This window comes from Trichechus manatus, unplaced genomic scaffold (assembly GCF_000243295.1).
Source record: "Trichechus manatus latirostris isolate Lorelei unplaced genomic scaffold, TriManLat1.0 scaffold00016, whole genome shotgun sequence".
Classification (NCBI taxonomy): domain Eukaryota; kingdom Metazoa; phylum Chordata; class Mammalia; order Sirenia; family Trichechidae; genus Trichechus; species Trichechus manatus.
Window position 1 is genome coordinate 5,101,170 of NW_004443952.1, and position 22,628 is coordinate 5,123,797.

General features: G+C 42.2%; 1 protein-coding gene across 1 annotated transcript in view; it reads right to left on the bottom strand.

Annotated features, from left to right (window-relative positions):
• Positions 1-12,410: 12,410 nt before the first annotated feature.
• Positions 12,411-22,628, bottom strand: part of PAPPA (pappalysin 1) — a 263,538-nt gene continuing 253,320 nt past the window's right edge. Inside the window, exon 22 of the mRNA XM_004372342.3 lies at positions 12,411-12,813. Within this exon, the coding sequence (XP_004372399.2) occupies positions 12,706-12,813 (108 nt within the window). The 3' untranslated portion in view covers positions 12,411-12,705. The remainder of the gene's footprint in view (positions 12,814-22,628) is intronic.

Here is a 22,628-nt window from a genome sequence, read left to right on the forward strand (position 1 = left end):
AAGGGAAAGTGTTCCAGGTAGAGAGAACAGCCTGAGTCCAAAGCACAAAACTAAGAGGACATGACATGGGAAGGTAACTGAAAAAAGTTCAGTTTGGCTGGGGCATAAAGTGAGGGATGGGTAGGTGGTGGATGGGGTGGAAGCAAGAGACAAGCCTAGCAAAACAGGCAGAGTCCACCATGAAGGGCTTAGGCAAGCTAAAATTTGGGTTGCTCTACTCTTGAAGAAGTGAGCCTGTTTACAAATCTCAGGCTCTGAAGACAACCTAAATTTACAGGTGAGTAGAGTCCCAACAACTGATGTTTTTGTATGTGTTAAGATGATTTACAGGAGAACTGCAGATGTTTGAGAGGAAAGCATTTGGCAGGGTGCTTCCTGGAAAATGTTTTAAAAATATCAACACAGAGAAAAAATTGTAACAACTGGAGGGAAAGCCATTCTGCTAGTGGAAGAGAAATAATAAAGGTTTGAGCTTGGGTCTTAGATGGTGCTCTAACAGTCTGGAAATTAAGATCTATGTCTGGCTCCTTGGAAGGGAATTGCGCCTCCCTTGATGTGTACTGATAGAGAGATTCTTTGTGTGTGTGTGTGTGTGTGTGTGTTTGTGTGTGTGTGTGTACAGATGGTTGGATAGATAGACCCATTATGTTTCAGGAATTGGAGAAAAAGGGACAGCTAGTCAGTTCCCTTCCTACATATGGTCTGTGTTGCCTCGATGTGTGTGTTTTTTTTTTAAATGTTTTTTAATCCTGGAAAAGAATGTGTTCCTTGCAATGGCATTGAGGAGAACGAGCTGCTCCTTTTCTGAGAAAGCCCAAACAGGCTCATGTGAAGAGCCACAGGGGAGCACCCTACCTGACAGACAACCTCTTGTCGAGGACACCACCTCTGTGTCCCTCATACATTTGGAGGAAGATGAAAATGAGGGAGATAATAGAGTCCTAAAGTCAAATGGACCTGCAGTTTCCTTAGCTGTACTGCCCTGCTTTCCCTTTCCTCAAATCCTACTTACTCTTCAAGGCTCAGCTCAAGTGCTACTCCTTGTAAGAAGCCTCTCATCTCTTCTCTGCCCTCCTCTCCTGCTGAATGCCCATATGCATTGAATATGGGAATTAAAGCGATGGGAAGGAAGACATGTAGAAATTGGGCGATATCGTGGATTGAATTGTGTCCCCCCAAAAGTATCTGTCAACTTGGCTAGGTCATGATTCCCAGTATTGTATAATTGTCTACCCTTTGCCATCTGATGTGATTTCCCTATGTGTTGTATAGTCTATCACTATGATGTAATAAGATGGATTAATGGCAGTTATGTTGACAAGATTTACAAGATTAGATAGTGTCTTAAGCCAATCTCTTTTGAGATATAAAAGAGAGAAGCGAGCAGAGAGACATGGGGACCTCATATCACAAAGAAAGCAGTGCCAGGAGCAGAGTATGTATTTTGGGCCTGAGGTTCCTGCGCTGAGATGCTCCCAGACCAAGGGAAGACTGATGCATTACAAGGACCTTCTTCCAGAGCCAACAGAGAGAGAGAGAAAACCTTCCCCTGGAGCTGATGCCTTGAATTTGGACTTGTAGCCTACTAGACTGTGAGAGAATAAATTTCTCTTTGTTAAAAGCCATCCACTTGTGGTATTTCTGTTATAGCAGCACTAGATGACTACGATACATGAGCTATAAGTAAACTTAACTTTTCCCTTCTAGGTGCTTCAAATGCTGACCCAAAGTCTCCCCTCACTGTGGACTGTGCTTCTTCATTCTACAAACCAACACTGCTCATTTCCAAACAGAGCATGAATGATGCTCTCAAAGCCAGTATCTCTCCAAGTGAACTAGAATGGCTTAACCACCACACCTCCTCCCCCAGCCGCCCCCTCCCCACCCCCTGCCGCACTTCACCTCAGGTAAACTCTCACTTAATATCCAGAACTTTCCAAACTATCCATCACAAAATCAATAATAAGAGCTGGAAAGGGCCTTAAAAAACAAGTCCTACACAGTCACTTTGAAAATGGGAAGATGAAGGCCCAGAAAGAAGGGATTTCCTCTAAAGAGGGGGAATACAAAAACAAAAAAAAAAAGAAAAACCCTTTGCCCATTTATTTGATGATAAGGAGAGAAATAGCACAGGAAAACAGAGAGAGTGCCAGGGCAAGAGAGCAGAGGTTTGGAAATCAGACGGGCCTGGGTTGAAATCCTGACTCTGCTACTTATTAGCTATATAATCTCATCCCTCTGGACCTCAGTATTCTCATCCAACGTGGGCTTAAAGATGCTTTCCTTGTAGCATTATTGGTAGGATTAAATGAAAAGAATGGATATAAGATGACTGCTCAGTAAATGTGGCTTTTTTTAGGCTTATTATAAGGGTTGTCTTTCCCACAGTAACTGGTCAGCAAAGGATGGGATAGCTAGAGACATGCACGTGACCCATTCTCCTCACAAGCTTGGGACAGGGACCAGTGCTGTTCGAAGAACCAAGATTCTGCTGGTCATAGAAGGCAACTTTTGGGGGGAAAAAAAAAACCTCAATTAGTACAAGTCATAGCCCAAGGAGTTAACGTAATGGTTGGTTATAATGGTTTCTGGTTAGTAATTTGTTCAAGGGCATCAGGAGAATACCAAGATGATGATGTCTTTGGTCAAGTTAGGCAAGAAGTATCTTGGTTGAGAAGAAAGAGTACTGGCTAGTAAGGCCAAAGTGGGGCTCTGCGGCTACCATGATATGTAACCTTGCGGAATCTCCTCCCCAATCTAACCTTCAATTTCCTCATTTTACAAATGAAGAAATAGTACTAAACACAGAAAAGCAAATATATCATTTATATTGCCACTGTCTTTTCCCTTCCCATATTAGGTAGCTATGGATGAGGAAACTGACGTTCAGAGAGGTGAGATGACTTGCACAAGGCTGCATCACCTCCTTTCCCCTGGAGCCTGGATGCACCTTAAGAATCCTTCTCAACCCAGCACTGCAACCACTACCAGTCAGTCTGCATTGACATTACTTTGAAACAATTTCCACCCCTGGAGTATTTAAATGATGGTTCTTTGGGCTAAAACAGGCTCAAAATAATCATGAGAAGAGCCAGTGTAATACAATGTTTAAATCTGCAAGAGACTGGGGTTTGATTTTGGGGATGCTCCTTCTGAAAAATCACTTCAACTCTGAGCCTCAGTTCTATAAAAATAGAACTATTGCTGTTGTTGTGTGCCCTCAAGTTGATTCTAACTCATAGGGACCCTATAGGATAGAGTAGAACTGCCCCATAGGGTTTCCTAGGCTGAAACCTTTATGGGAACAGATCACCAGGTCTTTTCTCCCGTAGAGCAGCTCCTGGGTTCGAATCGCTGAACTTTTGGTTAGCAGTCAAGTAATAACCATCACATCACCAGGGCTCCTTAAAAATGGGACTAATGATTCCTGTATCACAGTACTTTTGTGAGAATTAGAAGAGAACCCGATTCACTTCCATGTCGTAATGAAAGAGACCTCTCACCCACTGCTCTCACTGTTACCCTTTCATAGCACAAGCCAGAAAGTAAAATAATGCTGATTTTAATTTTATACTTGTCTTCACTCTGGACCTGTTCAATCTGTTCAGCATGTAACTGACATTTGTCCAGTTTCACAGAGATGGAATCAAATTTAATGGATTGCAGATCCCCAGTCTTGGTGATGTAAAAGAGATGCGCGCATATTTCCTTCATGTAAACACTGGGGAGCTGGGGCTTGGTGTACTGCATGCCCTCACCTCTTACCCAGGTCTGCAGAGTGCAGCAGCTATGGAGTCATATTTAGTCAGGGATGGGACGGAGAAGTGGAGGACGGCAGAGGGGTAACAACCAACATCTCCTAAGCAGTTACTATATGACAGTATGACAGCACCTTCCTAGGTGCTTTGCTTAAATTAGGACACATTTTCCTTAGTAGCTCTGTTATATAGATGAGGCTACTGAAACTCAAAAGAGGTAAAGAACTGCCCAGGAACACGACATGTAAGTAGCTGTGATATCATATCTCATCTGATTCCATTCTGGCCCCTTCCCCAAAAGCCTGCCTTTCATCTTGAGATCTTATCTTGATGAAACCACTAAAGGAGCTATCAGGAATATTACTTGAACTTCCAAACCTACAACCTGATCACATGGTCTTAGGTCTCTATATTTTCTGACAGCAGGAGTTTGTTGTTGTCAGTTCCCGTAGATCCAATTCCAACTCATAGAGACCTCATGTGTGCAGAGTAGAACTGCTCCAGAGGGTTTTCAAGGCTGTGATCTTTTGGAAGCAGATCACCAAGCCTTACTTTCAAAGTGCCTCTGGGTGGGTTTGACACCAACCTTTCTGTCAGTAGTGAGTGTTTAACCATTTGTGTCACCCAGGGACTACTAGCTTGTGCTTAGGTCTTAGAAAATAACTAGATTTCCCTGCCCTGATTGTTCATTATTTAAAAAAGAAATCCACAAGAAGTAAATAGCAGAGATATGCAATGGGTTTCTAGAATCACAGAGTGTTAGGGACCCTAAAGACTATTTCATCCAGTCTCACCTTTTAACAGAATAGAAAACATCTCTGTCCACCCACTATCATCGCTTTCGTCCAAACAGCCATCATTTCTTTCCTGGACTACACAATGTCCTCTTAACTCCCTACGTCTGCGCTCACCTCCTTCCACTCTCTCTTTCACACTGCCAGTGAGGGATCTTTCTCAATCACAAATCTGACCATGTTAATCTCCATTAAAAACTTTCAACAGCTCCACATTGCTGTTAGGGTAAAACCTGACTCTTTATTATGGCCCATGAGGCTATGGAAGGCTCAGTCCCCTGATAACCTCTCTATCTTGTATTGGAACACCATTGCTCTGTCTTTACTTTCTAAGCACAAAGGTCTTTAAGTTCCTTAAAAGTGCCACGCCTTTCTTTTACTTAGATGCTGATCCACCTTGCTTAAACAAATTCTCCTGCTTTTTTCTCATTGCCAACTGCTCACCTTAGCAAAGGTAAGTGACTTACCTAAGGTCACAGTGGCAGACGGTACTTGGACCTGGTTCTGTTGATTCCTAGCCCCTGCCTTTGTACAGTCACTGCTCTTTTTCACCCCAAACCTCATTCCTTCAGAGAGTTTAAACAGTCACCCAGAGAAAGCTTTGCTTTCTTCTGAGTCGAGGGCCAGACAGGCTGTGTTTTTTTCCTAGTTTCTTATTTCTGGTATTGAAAGTTAAGAACTGGATAGGTTTACCAATGCCAACATAGCATGATATAGTGCCTGCCCCCCCTTTTTAAACTTTGATACTATTTTCCTTAATTAGACAAACTTTAAACGTGGAGGACATATATAAATAGATCCAAATGCTGAACATTTCTGCCTGCTTTGAAGTGTAGAAGTTTTCCCATTTGACAGATAAGGCAACTAAAGTCCAGTGAATTTTCCGACTACTCTGTGTGTGTGTGTGTGTGTGTGTGTGTGTGTGTGTGTGCGTGTGTGCATGTGTGCGTGTGTGCGTGCGTGTGCGCAGGTGTATGTGTTAGAGTTGGAAAACGAAGGGAAGGACACAAGAACTGAGATCACCTGTGTTTTAAGAGTTTGCCCCATGACATTCTGTTTCTGCTGATAAAACCAAGTAGTAAAAAAAGCCATATTAAGACTTCATCTCTTAATCTTTCTATTTCAGAACTATCTACCTTTTTTCATGAAACTATTCTCTAAATCTTGTTTCAGTCTTCACAGTGAATTGATTAGAAGTGAGGAAAAAAAAATATCCCCTTTAATCATTTATCTTACTTTTGAAAAAACAGTTATCTGGCAGAATTTAACAACGATTTTTTTTTTTCTTTTTGGTCGCCCCCCCCGCCTTATGTCTAACAGTGAGTTATATTTGTAAAAAGTCTAAAAATTTGCTGTGGGTAGTTCTTGACTTCCCTTATGTATAATTCACCTCAATGTCCCCAAACTGCCTTTTTTGTGCAGATTTTAAATTGTCACGTATCAGCAGATGAACATACATTTTGAGTTGCCTTATGGTGGTATTGTCAGCCAGCAGCTCAGTGTACATGGAGTACCTGCACTCCATGTCAATGCCTGTGCAAACACTTGGATACTTGAGTGCATCTTGTTTTAACTCTTTTATAAAAATAAGTAGAAATCAGAAAAAAAAAGTGTATTAATAATTGTCATAATAATAACAAGAGCTAATATATGTCCAGCGCTATTCTCAACCCTTGACATATCTAGCTTATGTGATCTTAGTAGCAACCTTAGGAATTATGTTATTGCCCTTTTACAGACAAGAAAACTAAAGCTTAAACCAATTAAATAACTTGCCAAGGATCACACAGCTACTACATGATGAAAGATAAGATACATTAGACAGACTGAAAAAAGCGGCAAAATCTTATTGTCTGCTGTATGTCCAGCTGATGAGCTGGTTGGCTGAGTATTCAACTATGAAGAAAAAAAACAAGGACCATGCTGAATGTACATTGTTGAAGATATTCAGAAGGCAAGGTATAATTGGAAATGATAAATGCTTTAGTCCCCTGAAAACTGAACTCTCTTATAGCATTTAAAAATGTTTTCCAATTTTTACATACGCAAAATATAGATTTTTTTAAGGAATTAATTATGTAGAGGACTGACTGTATACTGAGTTCAATCCTGTGTTAACACTGATCTAATTCTAGACCCTGGGGTTCTCTTCCACTTCAGTGTGTATCTACCAGAGTCCCTTAGAGTTCCACCACAGACAAAGAACAGACCACTACACATTGAAGCATACAAGCTATTATATATTTTCATAATATAGAACTTTTAGGTATAGTAATCAACAGTGGCAAAATATTTCTGTCTTTGACATTATTTTTTTGTGAGATCCAACCTGTAATTGAGACCAGAGAAAACAGTATGGAAAGACAAATCAACAAGAACAGGGTAAAAATATCATGAACAGCAAAATATGTCTGAGTATTTAAAACCGTATAGAAAAAATAAATTAGATGAACAATTGTGTAAATATAAATTAAAAAGGATGACATTCTTAATAAATAAAGTTTACTATTTACATTTTTATATATTGCTGAAAGACTTAACTTAGATCCATAAAAATACATAAACAGGAAAAAATAAAACCCAAAATAGGAGCAGCAAATTTATGCACGTGAGGTACAGAAGAAGGATTAGAATCATGTTTTATTTTTGGTGTTTAGATTATTTTCTTTCTTTAATTTTTTTTTTCTTTTTTACAGTAGGCCACTAGAATTCTCATGAGGACAGATTTTAAGCACTTCAATGGAGAGTCATTTTTTGGTAGTTTCCAAAAGGTGCCAAACGATTTCAACATCATAATAATTAGAAATACCCATAATAATTATAACAAGAATAAAAAGGCATAATATGATACATAAATATGGAAGAGCAGTTTGTAGTATGAATACGTTTTCTCTAGATGAGATCACAGTTTTATTTTGTAAATATTACATTTAAGTATATATATACACACACATATATGTACAACAATATATACATGTGCATATATATGTAAATTTGTATTTATATATATAATATCTTTATATAGATAGATATCTGCAGACAGGTTATTGATTATAGAGACCCAAGAAAGCAACTCAATAATTGTTCAAAGTTCTCCTCACTGACTGCTGGTGTGTAGTTTAAGAAGCCCCGAGTTGTCTGCACTCAGAATTTCACATCTGGATGGGCACCTATTCTTTGAATGGAACACTTGATGTGGAATTTTAAGTCTGAGAAGTGAGGTGTCTGCTGAAGAAGGGATTTTAGGGACTCCCTTCCTCTGTACAGGTAGAAATGATCTGGAAGTCTGGAATAGACGACAGTAAGCTAACTTTTACAGTGTAGGAAGTAATTGTCTTTTAATCAAACTATAGAACTGGTCAAGGCCAGAACAAGGGAAAGAACAAAATCCAATTTACCAAAAAAAATGAAATATTCCCAAATAGAGGCCTCTCTCTTAAGGTGGACGATAACCCAGGAGCTCTATCTTTATTACTTGAGATAGCAAATGAGCACTCCCTCTCTTTCTTTAATGGTCAATGGGCCTGTGCGTTCTTGAAAAGTAACCCATGGACTTTGTGTCAAGCCTTGGCTCTCACAGATTGCCACAGCCCATTTAAAATTTCAGGGCCTCACAATCCCTTGCCCTCCCACTGTGAGGTAGGTAAGTATTATTATCCCCATTTTGTAGCTAGAGAAACTGAGGCAAACGGAGAGGCAATTTGATGACTTTTTCAAGATCACTGAGCAAATAAATTGCTGCCTGGAATCAAGAATTCCAGGTTCTTAATCTAGGGACATCATTCCTCTCTTGGCTATTATATATTTCTTTAAAAAATCAAACTGTTGGTAACAATTTCGCAGAATTTTAATAAGTTAAAAGTACAGTCTTTTATTTGTTTACTAGTTTTTATGTTTTTGTTTATTTGGTTTGGTATGGTCTGTTTTGTGTACTTAAAACCCATTGGAATTACCTGTCTGGTCATGTAGCAGCTTTTTAGAAAATTGGACTGTGCAGTGTGATTCTGAGTGCAGTCTTTATAAAGCCCAGTGTTATACTGGTAAATACGAACATTTTATAATGTGAAAAGCACGACGATACACTATGTCCCTTAATATTTGGTAAAACCAACACCAAGCCCTCCCCACTCCCTACTACCACTGACTGCCACCAAATAAATCAACAAAAACACTCCCCCAACAACAACATATCAAGGGAGAAAATTACTTATTTCCTGGACCTACTACAATGTACAGAAAATGACAGCATTATAAAAGCCAACTCTATGTCTTCTAGGGAAATCTTTATGATTGCATCTACCTACTCAGTCTGTAGAATGAACAACGTCCTTTAGGAAACACAAAAATAGGGTTTTTTTTTTTTCTCTTAGTTTTTAATCATGCATTTTTATTTCCATTTTATTGCCTTGTCTTCTATTAATCTCTATCTGTACAGCTTTGTCACCATCAATTTCTTCCTTTTATTTTCTCACTTGAAGTAGTTCCAGAAAAAAAAAACAAAAAAAAAAACAAAACCTCTCAAAACTTTTAACTTGACTTTATGGTTTCCTTCCTTTCTTTCCTTTCCTCATCTTTCCATTTCCTTCCTTCCTTTCTTTTTCTTTTTTTAAACACAGGTAAGACCTATAACAAATTGACAGTTAAAACCAAGTTAAATCGAACCTGGAAGGGAGGTAGCTGAAGTCTGTCTCTTAGGATTATTTTTAACAAATAGCATTTAAGCATTGGCCAAGGTGGGAACAAGACCAAGAGAACTGTCTAGGCAGCGACTCAATATGCTGAAGACAGGAGTAGCAGCTGGTACCTTCCATTTTCAAAGTCTTATTATTTATGATGGTTGATCTCTCCCTGTCTTAACACCCCAATTTATCCATTAAAATTAACTTCCCAAGGACTGTTTTCCCTTAAAATTTTGTTGGCACAGAAGCTGGGAGTAATACAAGTCCCTTGGGCAGGCAGTTAGGGTTTGGCTTGGAAATGCTTCCCAAGATGGAGCTTAGAGGACTGTCCACCTTATCTTTTCTTTCTTGCTGCTAGTGGGCTAATACTTTTTCAGACCCAGAATCGCCAAGTGTTTTAGAGCCCCTGAACTTCAGTGTTGCTTCCTTGTGAGTACTCTAATGTCCTAAACTGAAGGTGATTGAACGGATGAGACAATGAGTTTATTCCCAGGAAGAAAACAAAACTGGGAATCAGCGCTTTGCACGAATAGAGCTGACTCTCCTCCACTAAAATTTGAAATGGACCTATAAATTACACCTTCCATGTCAGTATGGGGCTAGCCATGGATCAGGTTGTCCCTCTTGCCTAATATCCTTGGCAAACATGAATTTGTGATTTAATAGGTTTGAATGATAGTAAGGAGACTGGGTGTGTTTTTACTTAGAAGTACTCAACTCAATCTGAGTTTGAAGATAGGAGTCAGACTTTAGGAAGGGTCACTGAGCTGGGGAGTGTGGCAATGGACAAGGGTGGAAGTAGAGGAAGAAAGAGGATGAGGACTGATTTAAGGGAAGCCTGTGAGGTTCTTCTGTGGTTCCTGCAACCCCACCTTTTGTGATGTAATCTTTGGGTCTTCAAAACTTTTTGCATTACTTATTGGTGTAGTTAAACCACTCAGAGGGCTGACATTGTCATCTTTTTAGCTTAAACGTTCTCAGCTAACACTAAGAGGAGACACGTTGATAATTAGACTAGGACAAGAGAGGGGCCTTAAGAGTTGGCAAGAGTTCTAAGATACTGGAGAGGGGTGCCAATATGGGATCAAGATTCAAATATTATTATTTATTTATTTATTTGCTAAGAATTGGTCCTGGTAACCACAGAAAAGAAATCTCGAAAATAAATGAGATATGGGTTTGTTAGGACGAAACATAAAGGATTTGAACTTTGTCTTAACAGTGGTGGCAGCCTCTCCATTCCGGAACCCAGTCTCAGACTTTGTAATAAGGTAAAAGCCATGCCCACTACCTAAACACTGCTTCCCTGTCTGTGGGCACCTGTGTGAAAAACACTTGATATGGCCAATAGATATCTTCTCAAGTGTTGTCGATCAACGTAATTGCTATTGAGTGTGATATAATAAGAAAGTTTCTGAAGTTGCTTTTGGTCCCCATGGTATAAAGGGCCATGACTGATGAACAATGTCTGCCTTGGATGCAGGAATGAGGAGGAGCAACACACATGCCTGATTGTTCCCATTCCTATGCTAGATTCTGGTTTTTATTGGTTGTCTTCACTCAGACTTGAGATGACCTGATCTACAGCAATCTTTATGTGATACATCTAATGTAGACCCTTTCATCTCACATTCTCAGCTCTAGGTTTCAGAAAGTATGGCAGACTTAACCATTCTCTCCAACTCATTCTGTATTAATCTCTTCCAATATTAATTCAAAGGCAGTAGACGGGCAACTGGCTAAAAAGAGGCAAAAAAAAACCCCATTGCCGTTGAGTCAATTCCAACTCACAGCAACCCTACAGGACAGAGTAGAACTGCCTCATAGGGTTTCCAAGGAGCAACTGGTGGACTTGAACTGCTGACCTTTTTGTTAGCAGCCGAGTTCTTAACCACTATGCCATTCGGGTTATTAAAGAGAGGCAAAGGGGTCCCAAAAGAGGTGGGGGCTTCCATGTGCGTTTGACTAATTTCCTCTTAATTTTGGAGGCTGAACATGGGAGAAAGGGAAGGGTTACCCAGTCACAGGTGGAAGGGAGTACTGGTAGCAGGAAGACTATATGAAAAACACCATGACCATGTTGGGTTGTTGAGGACTGAGGCTATGAACTGTTTGACTTCCCTCTGATGGCCGTCTAGGCCACAGTCTAGACTAATCGTATCCAAGATTATCCTCTGTCTCCAGAATTTGACTTACTTGGGGCAACAGTGAGGTCCTCAGAACCAAAGCCTACTCTAGCCTGGTGAGCTAGGAAAGCTGGGATAAGAATAACAACCTAAGAGTCCCTACAATTCCAAGAGTCTCTAGATGACTCCAACATCGTAGAAATTTAACACTGTTCCTCTTGATTGCAAAAATCAAACACTGGCTTAGACATTCTGGGTTCTCAGTGAGGGTTCCAGCATCTTAGGTCCCTCAACTCCCTTCCAGGATGAGAAGCCACCCATGGAGGACTTAACTTCTCACCACGTGGGCCAATGAAGGTTTCTCCCTTACAGAAGGGCTAAGAGGTGAGGAGCTGTGGAAGAAAGTGGGTCACTTTTAAGGCAGACTTTTTGGTTGTGTGGGGTTTTTCCTAACCTAGTCCTACCATCTTGGGTTACTCAATGTATAGGATAGAGCAGCAGGAAAAGTAGCAGCAAATGTGGTCCCAGGGCAAGATTCAGAGAACAGGGGCGTTCTGGAAGAATAATATGACCTCAAGCCTCAAGCAGGGGGCTGGTATAACACCTTGATGTTCCAATCCTAAGCCTTTTCCAGCTTGGCCTCATACCTTGGAGTTGGGGTAAAATCGCTATGGCAGAGGAAGAACTGGGGGACTTTGCATACCTTGGATTCTTTACCTCTTCCTGGGTCCTAGTTTCCTAGAAGGTAGGTGGCCAGAGACCATTTAACTTCCAATCCCAAAAGACCGCACAAGTGTGCATGCCCCGCATATTCCAAGCCTCAGGGTGCAAGCTATCTTGGCATCTCAATACCTGGTCTTAGCAGTTTCTGCAACTCTCTTTCTTTCAAGGACAGTGTTGGCTAGGAGCTTGGGAAAGGAAAGACTGAGTTTTGTTCTAGTCTCTCTTTACTTTGTCTCCAAAACTGCCCTTATACAGGTGTTTGTATGGGTGTGTATGCATGCATGCATTCTAACAACAGATGTGCACACTCCTAGATACAGAGTATGTTCCTTGCTGTGGTCATGTGACAAATGGTTAGAATTTTAGGAGGCTCTGTGACTGCATGCTGTATTTGCAATCCATCTAAAACTTTGGGATGGGATTCCATTCCATCATTGAACATGGCAAGACTTGGTTCATCTGCCCCACTGTGAGTCCTTCCTGGGTGAAATTAAAGGCAGACCGGTTGGGTGCTAAGGATCCCTGGTGTGGAGAGGCCATTCCATTGAGCAGCTGACTGTGAAATCAATACCAAAGGGATGCGGGTCCTGGCGTTGGGAATGCTTTGACAACTCCTTGTCCTTCCTTAGCCATGGCTGTATCCCCGGAGGTCTTTCCGGCTGTGTTCTTGGGCCCGGGGGTCCCGACAAGCACAGTCGCCTTGTAGGTCACAGGACATAGGGAAGGGGGTGACCTGAGAGAGAAAAAGAGAAGCTGTGAACACACGTGGTTTGAGTCTGAGGCAATAATTTTCAGAGAGGCAGTGCAGGGCAGGGGACAATCACTGGATTTGGGGAGCAGAAGATTCAAGTTCAAGTTGTGGTTCTGCTTGTTGCTAGCTGTGTGATAACTGTTATCAAAACCATCATGGTTCCATCAGAGAAGTTCCTTTGCAGTGTAGGGGGAGGGGAGTACTTGGATCAGGTAATGTGCTAAGTATTTTCCAAACAGGAAAACACTGAATCCTTTTGACAACTCTGTAAGATAGGTACCCTTTTACAGATGGGGAAACTGAGGCTCAGAAAGGGGTAGTCATTTGCCCAAAGTAGTAAGTGACAATTCTGGTATTTAAAGTAGGACAAGCTACTTCTCTCTGAGCCTCAAGTTCCTATCTACAGGATGGTATGATAAAACCCAACCTGTACTGTGAAACAAATATAAGGGCTGGATGAAATCATGGATGAAAAATTGGAATGTACTAAACCAAAGTTGTTTAATATAGTTATATTAGGTAGAACTGCTCCATAAGGTTTTCTAGGCTGTAATCTTTACAGGAGCAAATCACCAGGTCTTTCTCCTGTGGAGCTGCTGGGTGGGTTCAAACCAGGGCTTCCAACTAGTTCTTTCTGGTTGCAACCCCTGCTGAGAATTTGCAATTCTAACAAGTTCCCAGGAAGTTATAGGTGATTCTTATGCATAACTTCCTGGGAACTTGTTAGAAATGCAAAGCCCTGGTTCAAACTACCAACCTTTTGGTTAGCAGCTTAGCTGTCCACCACCAGCGCTCCTTAACTGTATATTGGCAAGTTGATTTTAGGAGGCAATGATGTAAACAGCAAAAGCCTGTCTCAGGCGAACTCAGATTATTTTCTAGTGGCCTGAAATTTTGAATAGGGAATATTTCACATACAAAATGTAGTTGAAGGCCCTCAGAAACAGATTTTAACATTAAAAAAAAAGTGAGAAATTTGAGTTTCCAGTTCCCAGTCCATCCCTTTCCATGCTCTGTGACCTTGGGCCAGCTTTCCTTTCTAGAAGCTGATAGGAAGAGCCCAGCAGAGCAAGTGTCTTCCTCATGCAGCAGATGGACTTTCCAAAGAGCAGAGTGAAGTCCCTGCTTGAGCCCCAGCCTGCACTAACGCAAGTCACTTTCACCTCATTGCATCATGACATTTGCATACAACTTTCCCTAGAGGGCCCCCATCTGCGCAGATGGATTTAATGACCTCATTCGCCTCCTGCCTAGGCAGGGTCTCCAAGTGCTCACATAGTCTCAGACAGCATCTTTGTCTCTCTTGATCTCTCTCATGCACTTGTGACCTCATTCTCTGTTATCCAACTCTTGTCTCTCTGCCTCTTTGTCTTTCTTCCTTCCGTTCCTCCCTCCCTCCCTCCCTCTTTGCAGTAATTTTGCAATAATTTAAAATATGGGATTGAACATCAGTAAGATTTAAGTGTAAGTCCCAGCTCTCTCATCTGCTTGAGCTGTGACCTTGGGCATGTGACAATTTGTTTGAGCCTCATTTGACTCATCCATTAAATGGGAATGATGATAGTGCCCACTTTCTGAGGTTGTGATGAAGGGTAAGTGAGATAATTCACTTATTATACAGTGCTTGACATATGCTAAGTGCTCAATTATATCTATGTATGTTTACGTGCCTGTATCTATCTATCCATCTGTCTATCTACCTAATCTCCACTGTTTTTTGTTTGTTTTGTCAACCCTCCCACCAATTCTGTGGCTAATGAGGCAGGGACCTTATCTGTCTTGTTCATTGTTTCCCAAGGGCCTCAGCCATAGAATGAATAAATTTCTATTCCTTTCTCCATCTCTCTCTGACTGTCTCTTCCTTTGTACCCATGGCTAACACACCTTTGTTACTCTTTCAAATTAAAATTAATAGGTGCTTGAGGCTGGAGTAAACATTTTCTTCCGTGCAGTGCGTCTCTGTCTACTACTTGCTGTTCCTGGTCAGACACTTACTTTCTGTGGCCTCCATTGTGAATATTCTCCTGCAACCTCTTTGGCTCCAAGAGAAGCACAGAATGTTAGAATTGGAAGACGCATAGAGAGAAAACTCTCCAATTTAATGGGGGAAACTGAAGGCAGCGCTGAGTCCAAATCCAAGTAACTGAGGAAGAGTGGTAAGAGTACTCTCACGAGAGTTTTAGGGCCTGGATTGTGATCCTCGCTTGCCTCATATTTGCTGAGTGACTTTGGGAAAATACCTTCACTGCCATGACCCTTGGTTTCTACATCTGGAGATTAAAAATATATATATACTGTATTTCATATGGTGTGGAAACCAAACAAGAATAAACACGTGAAAGCCCCTAGGACATGGGCTACTATCTAGGAGATACTCAATGCTGAATGCTTGAGTGCTGAATCTAAATTTCTCGCTTACATTTCACCAACTGGGACGCCTTTCCTGCCTATTGTGCCCTCTCTCCCATCTTCCTAGACTTGGGCAATCTCTTTGTCCCCAACTCACCCATCACCTTATCTCTCCCCTTCTCCTGTCCTTGCCCACATTCTAATTGGAATTAAAGTGATCCAGTTACCTCTAATGTCTTCTGTACCATTCACTCTGTACCACTTTCCCATTGGGCTCTGAGACCCATTAAGGACAGTTTTACATCTGATGTGTCTCTTGTATTTCCTGCCGCACCTCACACAGATAGCAATTTAGCACATTTTACCTCTTGGAATAAGATACAAAGCCTTACCACAAGTTCAAGACCTTGCAAGATCTGACCTCCACATACTTCTTAGAGCTCACCTGGTTCCCCTTTCCCCCTCACTCTCTGTGGCTTTTTATTTTAAAAAAAATTTTTTGGTTCTTCAAATACTATGTTTTCCTGCTTTTAAATCTTTGGCCACTATTGTTCCTCTGCCTGAAATGCCCTTCCACTGGCAGCTCCTTGTTCTCCTCAGGTCTCACCTCAAGCATCACCTCCTTCCTCATTGGTCCATCCAAAGATGCCATCATCACCTTCACTCCACATCACAGGAACCTATCTTTACCTCCTACTTGTCCTAAACTGGTTGATGTCTTCTTCAGTTCATTGTCAGCTCAGTCTGGGCAGTGACCATGTCTATCGTTCAACATCGCATCCCTAGCACTGAGTTTTTGTACAATACATAATAGGTACTCAGTAAATCAATGCATGGAGATAGAGGCAGGATGCATGTTTGGAAGCCTCTTTTCTTGAACTTACTTGCTACCTGATTTTGTACAAGGTACTTCCCTTTTCTGGGCTTCAGTTTTCCCATCTGTGCATTCAGAGTTGATCTTACTGGTCTCTAAGTTCCCATTTGGCTGAACATTCTTCTCAGTTTGAGAAGGCAGAAGGCAATGCCTTGTCTAGGAAGGAATTACAAATGGAAATTTCCCCCAAACACTCAGTCTTTCATGTTCCCCTTTCTGTCTTCCCTAGTTCCACCAGCTTCTCTGAAACCATCAACTGGCAGGGCTCTGCCACTAGTTAGCTTCTCAGACCAGCCTGGTCACTTTGGCTATGTTGGCTTGGTGCGACCACTCTTCCCTCCCCAGGTTGGCCCAGGCAGTTTCAGCATTTTCCTGAAAGAATGTCATCTGGAAAGTAAGGCAAGGAAACTCAATCAGAATATGACAGAGTTTGGAAGGTTTGGTCTGAGGTGGCAGATCCAGAGGCCTCCTTGTCTCCACCACATGTTTGTAATAGCAGCTTCATTGACTGAGCTCTCGCTAGGAATTTGGGAGGCAGACAAGCCGGGGATCAGTTGTGGGCTCCATGAAGGAACTGCATGACTTTGGGCAAGTCCCTAGAGCCCTGTGAACCTTAGTCTCCCTATCTGTAATATGTTGCCTTCCTAAAGAGCTCTCAGACTTCTAGGGAGGAATCAATGAAATAATGTCATCTACAAACCAGCTGGCACAGCGCCTGGCACAGAAGAGATGCACAATGTCTTGTTCCCTCCTTCCACCCTCCTTCTTACCTCCCTGAAAACTGCCCATGCTGAGACTATTTTGGGATCTCCTCTAGTCACAAGCTTACTTACTGATCAAGGGCCTAAAGCTGGAAAGAAATCGGTGGAGATCACCAGCTCCATCCACTTTCCCAGGTGTTCCTTGGTCTGACCTGGAATAGACTTCCATGAAGCCTGTTCATACAAGTTCACAGTAGTGAACACCATTTTTTCATAAATGCTAACAATTCCTGATGGCCTTCCCTGAGCCTGATGATTTCCATATAATAGCTTGTTGACATCACACAACCTTGTGAGGCTATCCTTATTAGTTGCCCATTTTGCAGATGAGAAAATAGAGGCTTCTCAATGTTTAAGACAAAACAAACTTGCCTCGGACCTCACTACTAGTTGATAAGTAGAGGATACAGGATTTCAGACCCATCTCCAAAGACTGACAGCCCTTCAGCAAGTAAGAGTAAGAAAAAGACACTTTCTTCACAACCTGGTGAGTCTGGCTGCTGTCTTTTTAATAGCCAGTATCCTTTTATTACCTTATTATGTGTCTGGCACTGAGATAAACTCAATGTACATTTTCTCACTCACTCCTACCAGCAACCCTAATTTTATATCTTAGCGGAAACTAAGATGCAAAGAGGTGAGTCACAGGGCTGGCAAGTGGCCTGGGATCTGCATACATGTTTGTAGCCACTCATAGCTACCATCCCCCAGGAGGTAGACAGAGCAGGAGTCAGGGTCCCCTATTCACAGAGGAAGAAACTGAGTCACAGAGAGAGGAGTCACACCCCGATATAGTGAGTGTTCTGAGCTTGCCTATCAGATTCCCTGATTCCCCGTGCAGCTTCCCACCTTCTTCCCCAGACGGCCTCCCAAGAAAACCTACCACCCACAGCATGAACATCGTGGTGGCCAGTTTACATTTGGGGATTCCTAGCACCATGTGGCTAGGATGCCCCATAAATGGCTTGGCCACCCACTCTGGGGTTCTGTCAACAAGCCCTGGCCAATGACTAAAGGCCAGGACTCTTTCCCATTTCTTTCTGGGCTGGAAACAGTGCTCCAGCATGGAGGTTTCTTCCGCTGGGTAAGCTGTCCAGGCTAACACCTCCATCTGCATGTGTGAGAAGCTCAGTAACACAGCCCAGCCAAATGCACCACAAGGCCTTGGCTGCAGGTCTCGTCTGGGCCTGGGAGGCAGACACGGCTGGATTCTGACTCAGACACAACAGGGAGGTAACAAGCAGAGAGTGTGCAGGAGGAGAAGCAAGAGGCATCATATACTGATGGTCTGAAAGCCTTTGCTCTGCCACCTTCCGGCCGCGGGACTTTGGGCAAGTCATTTCACCCTCTGAGTCTCAGGGTCTTTTTTTTTGTTAATGTGTCACAGATTTTACTTAACTCAGTAATTAATGAGGTAATCAGTGAAGTAAGATATCACAACCAGTTCAAAAGAGATCTCAAAATATTAGGCTTTATAATCTGATAATGAATTTATAAACAGAGGCAAAACTGGTCAGTAGGCCCAGGTTGATAACAAATTGCATTCCACTGGACACAATTTCTATTTCTACGGACAGGAATTACTTGCATTACTATCAGTTTCCTACAAGTTAACTTCCAGCTCTATTTCTAGTTTCCATCGAGTCTACCACAACTAATGGTGACCTTATGTATGCCAGAGCAGGACTGTGTTCCACTGGGTCTTCATTGATTGATCTTTGGAGATACATGGCCTTGCCTCTCCCCCCAGGCACGCCTGGGCAGACTCGAACCGCCAACCCCTCGGGTAGCACCCAAGAGTGTTAACCGTTTGCACCACCCAGGGACTCCTTCTAGCTCTATGTCGTTGTTACTGTTCTGTGCCATAGGGTTGATTCTGACTTACAGAGACCCTGTGTGACAGAGCAGAACTGCCTCGTAGGGTTTTCTTGGCTGTAATCTTTATGGAAGCAGATTGCCAGGCCTTTCTCCTGTGGAGTTGCTGGGTAGGTTTGAACGGCCAACTTTTCAGTTAGCAGCCCAGCACTTAACCATTGCACTACCAGGACTGCTTATTCTAGCTCTATAGAGTTGTAAAATAGCCTAATCAAAGACAAATACCAGCAAAGATAACCTGGGTGGATGCATTAGCCAGGACACTCATAAAATTTTATAGTCTTTTATAATTTTTCCTTATAATATTATTTTGAAACGTTATTGAGATAACATTTCAAGAATCTCTAAATTGTACATTAATACTAAATTTCTATCTCATAATATTTTTTAATCTACTGTGGATATTTAGATAATGATTATTCAAAGCTCTGATTCATGAGGCTCATACACTCAGTTGTACACATACATAGACCAAAATACTATGTCTTAGAAAATATACTCAAGAGGGAGAAGATGGAGAGTACGCATTTTCTAAATGACAATAATCAGGTGGAGTCTGAGACCCTGCATTATTAAATAGCTCAGGAGTGGTGTGGATGGCCATTGGACCACATTTTGAGTAGCAAGATAATAAAACAGGGGTTGGCAATCTTTTCCTGAAAAGCTCCACACAGTATATATTTTAGGCTTTGAAGGCCATAAGGTCTCTGTCACAATTACCGTGTACAATATGTAAATGAATGGAGTCTCAGGGTCTTGTCAATGTTGAAAGAAAGATTGAATGAGATGTAAATAGATGAAAGTGTGATGTCAACTATGACAAGCTCTTTGGGGGTAAAGCCAGATACAGCGCCTGGCACAGGGCATGGAGTAAATCAATGAATATAGAGGCTTGTTTAAAAGTAGATAAAGTGGTTATATAGAGAAGATCACTGGCCTCGATGAGGAGACTTGGGTTTGAATCCTTGTTCTGTTATTGACTGTGTATGATATCAGGCAATGTCCCTTTTTCGGCTTCAGTTTCTCTGTCTCTAAAAAGGAACTAATAACAGTCCTACCACATAGAAATAGTTTTAGATAAAATATAAATTTCAGGCAAAGCACTTAGCACAGCACATGACATTTGTATGTGCTCAATAAATGGTGATGATGATGATGGTGATATTAGTGATGACAATGTTGGTGATGATGATGTTAACAAAGGTGATGTGATGATAACTTTTTTGGCTAGAAGGGTCTGACTCCTCATAAAACCAAAAACCAAACCCATTGCCATCAAGTTGATTCCGACTCATAGCAACCCTGATAGGACTAAATTAAAATTAGGGCCTATTTCATCTGCAAGAGAAAGTCAGGCTGCACCCCAACTGGGAAGAATTGTAACACTCCAGAAGCCAGTGGTTTTTGGACAAGGAGGAGTTAGTCTAATCTGCTTAACCTTCTTGTTATGTCTTACTCATCCTTCATGTTCACTGCATTCATCATCTCTTCCAGAAAGCCTTCTACTCCTTTGCCCTCTGGCTTGGCTTATAAAAGTCTTCAAGTCCTGGGTCCTGCTCATCCCTCCAGGTTCATCTCTGCCATTTCTCCCCTTGCACTGTGTCCTAGCTATACTCAAGGAATTACTGTTTCTCTAATAGTCTCCCTTATGTCTGGGCCTTTGCAAAGGCTGTGCCCTCTGCCAGAAACACTCTTTCCTTCCCATCCTCACCTAGGGCTTCCCTCTACTCCTTTAACCTGGATAAGACCTACTGAACTTTTCAGATCTCACCTTTGAAGTTGCCTCCTCACTTGCTGCGTTCCCGTCAGCATTTATTATACTCTAAATGTCCAGCCACTAGTCCACAAGACATGAACTCAGTGTGGCTGGGACCAAATTCACCTTGCTCATGGCCTAGCACAGTATCTTCACATAGCAGGTACTACCCTACACACACTCATTTAACAAATATTAACTGAGCACCTACTATGGGACTGGCAACAGTGAGGTAATTTGGAACTTGGTATATATACGACGGTGACCAAAACAGACACATGTTCCTGCCCTCATGAAATTTGCATTCTAGCAAGGTGAAAGTGGTGGTAATAAATAATAACTACATCTTATACTATATGTCAAGGTGATAAGTGCTATGGAAGGAAGAAAAAAGTGGAAAGCAAGACAAATTGGTGTGGGAGTGCTGGAGGTGATGTAGGGTGGGTAGTCAGTGTGGGGTTCATCAAGAGCATGGTACTTGAGCAGACTTGGAGGAGGTGAGTAAGTGAATCACTGGATAAATGGAAAAGAGTGCTCCAGGCTAAGGGAACTGTCAGTGACAATGGTGGTAAAGTAGGAGGATGCTTGACCTGTGCAAGGAAGAGCAAGGAGTCCAGAGTGGCCAGAGCTGAGTAAGCGAGAGCCTGAATAGTGGGGAATGAAGTCAGAGAGGTAATGGGGGCCAGAAGAGCATGTAGGGGACTTGTGGGCCATTGGAATGACTTTGGTTTTTACTCAGTAAAATGGGGAAGCTCTTCAGGGATTTGCATAGAGGTCTGATATGATCTAAATTGTTTTAAAAGGACCATTCTGGCTGCTGGGTTGAGAAAAGACATCAGTGCACATCCTCAGCTCTGTACGGCACCAACCAACTCTTTGTCAATGTAGGCCATGGTCCACTCTGCTAAGAAGGCTGCTCTCCATTCAATGACTTTGCTTGTCTTCACATATCTCATAGAAACACTAGGCTCCTTAGATCCATGGGGTACACGTTGTATTGAACGTCCATTCCTGAGAAAACATGTTCTCACTTAGGTAGGGTCGCCAGATTTAGCAAATAAATATGGCAACCCTACACTTAGTGTCAGCAATTGGGTACGCCATCTTTTGTTGCATGCTACTGCGATTAACCTCTTCTCATTCTCTACCAGTCCTAGCTCTAACTAGCCTTCAAATTCCTGCTCAATAATCACCTCACTCAGGAAGCCATGTGGAGAGTCCTTAGACATGAGCTAATACAAATATCAAGAGATTAAAAACCCAAGGTGAGTCTGGCCTGCCTAAGGTCACCAAGCTAATAAGTCACAGAGCTGGGACTCACCCCAACTCCCCAGACATCTTCCAGAATCAGTCTCTTGGCAGCTGCCTAAAACATGACCATAACTAGCGTTCCAGGCCACCACACCTTAGAAAGCCTTGGTATGTTGAATATGTTAAAGTTGTTCCCCCTTCCTCCCTCACATCCTTAACACATGCTTGCTTAGAATGATTCCGATTATAAAGCGATTTTTTTTTTTCGGTTATGAAGAGAAACTCTTAGAGAAACTGTTCTGGAAATCTGCTCTGTATTCGAGGCTCTCAAGGCTCCAACAGGAAAATAATAAACTGACATTCTGAGAAGCTGAGTCCTGCCCCTTTCTGTCTGCCTCACCCTGCAGACAGGTGTCTGCTGGGAAACTGGACCCCCTGTCAGATGGAGTTTCCTGCACTGTCTTCCTCTTGTCTGCCAGCTGGGCACAGGTCACCTCATGAAGCAGATGTGGGGAACAGCTGGTGTCTGTACAGACAAACAAGGAGAGGGAGGATGGAGGGAGCAGACAGACCTTACTCTTGGCCAAGGGATTTGGAGGCCTCAGCCCTGGGAACCGGTAAGAGGTTTAGGTGGAGAGCTGGCAAGAAGGAAGTCTGGGAGAAGGTGCTGAGAACTTGCTCCTGGGCCTGAAGTTCATACCCAGGACCCCATTCCAGGAGGTCTACAAAGCAAGGAGCCCATCTACCAGGGGAAGGGCAAGATACCTGGACCATATACAAGCCCACCGTAACAAGGTGTTCAGAGCAGTAGTTAGAGGTAGGTGCTCTGTGGTTTAGACTCACTAGGTTTGTATCTCAGCTCCACCACTTATTGTGTGACTTTACCCTTTTGAGCCTCAGTCTCATCACCTATAAAATGAAGATAAAAGAA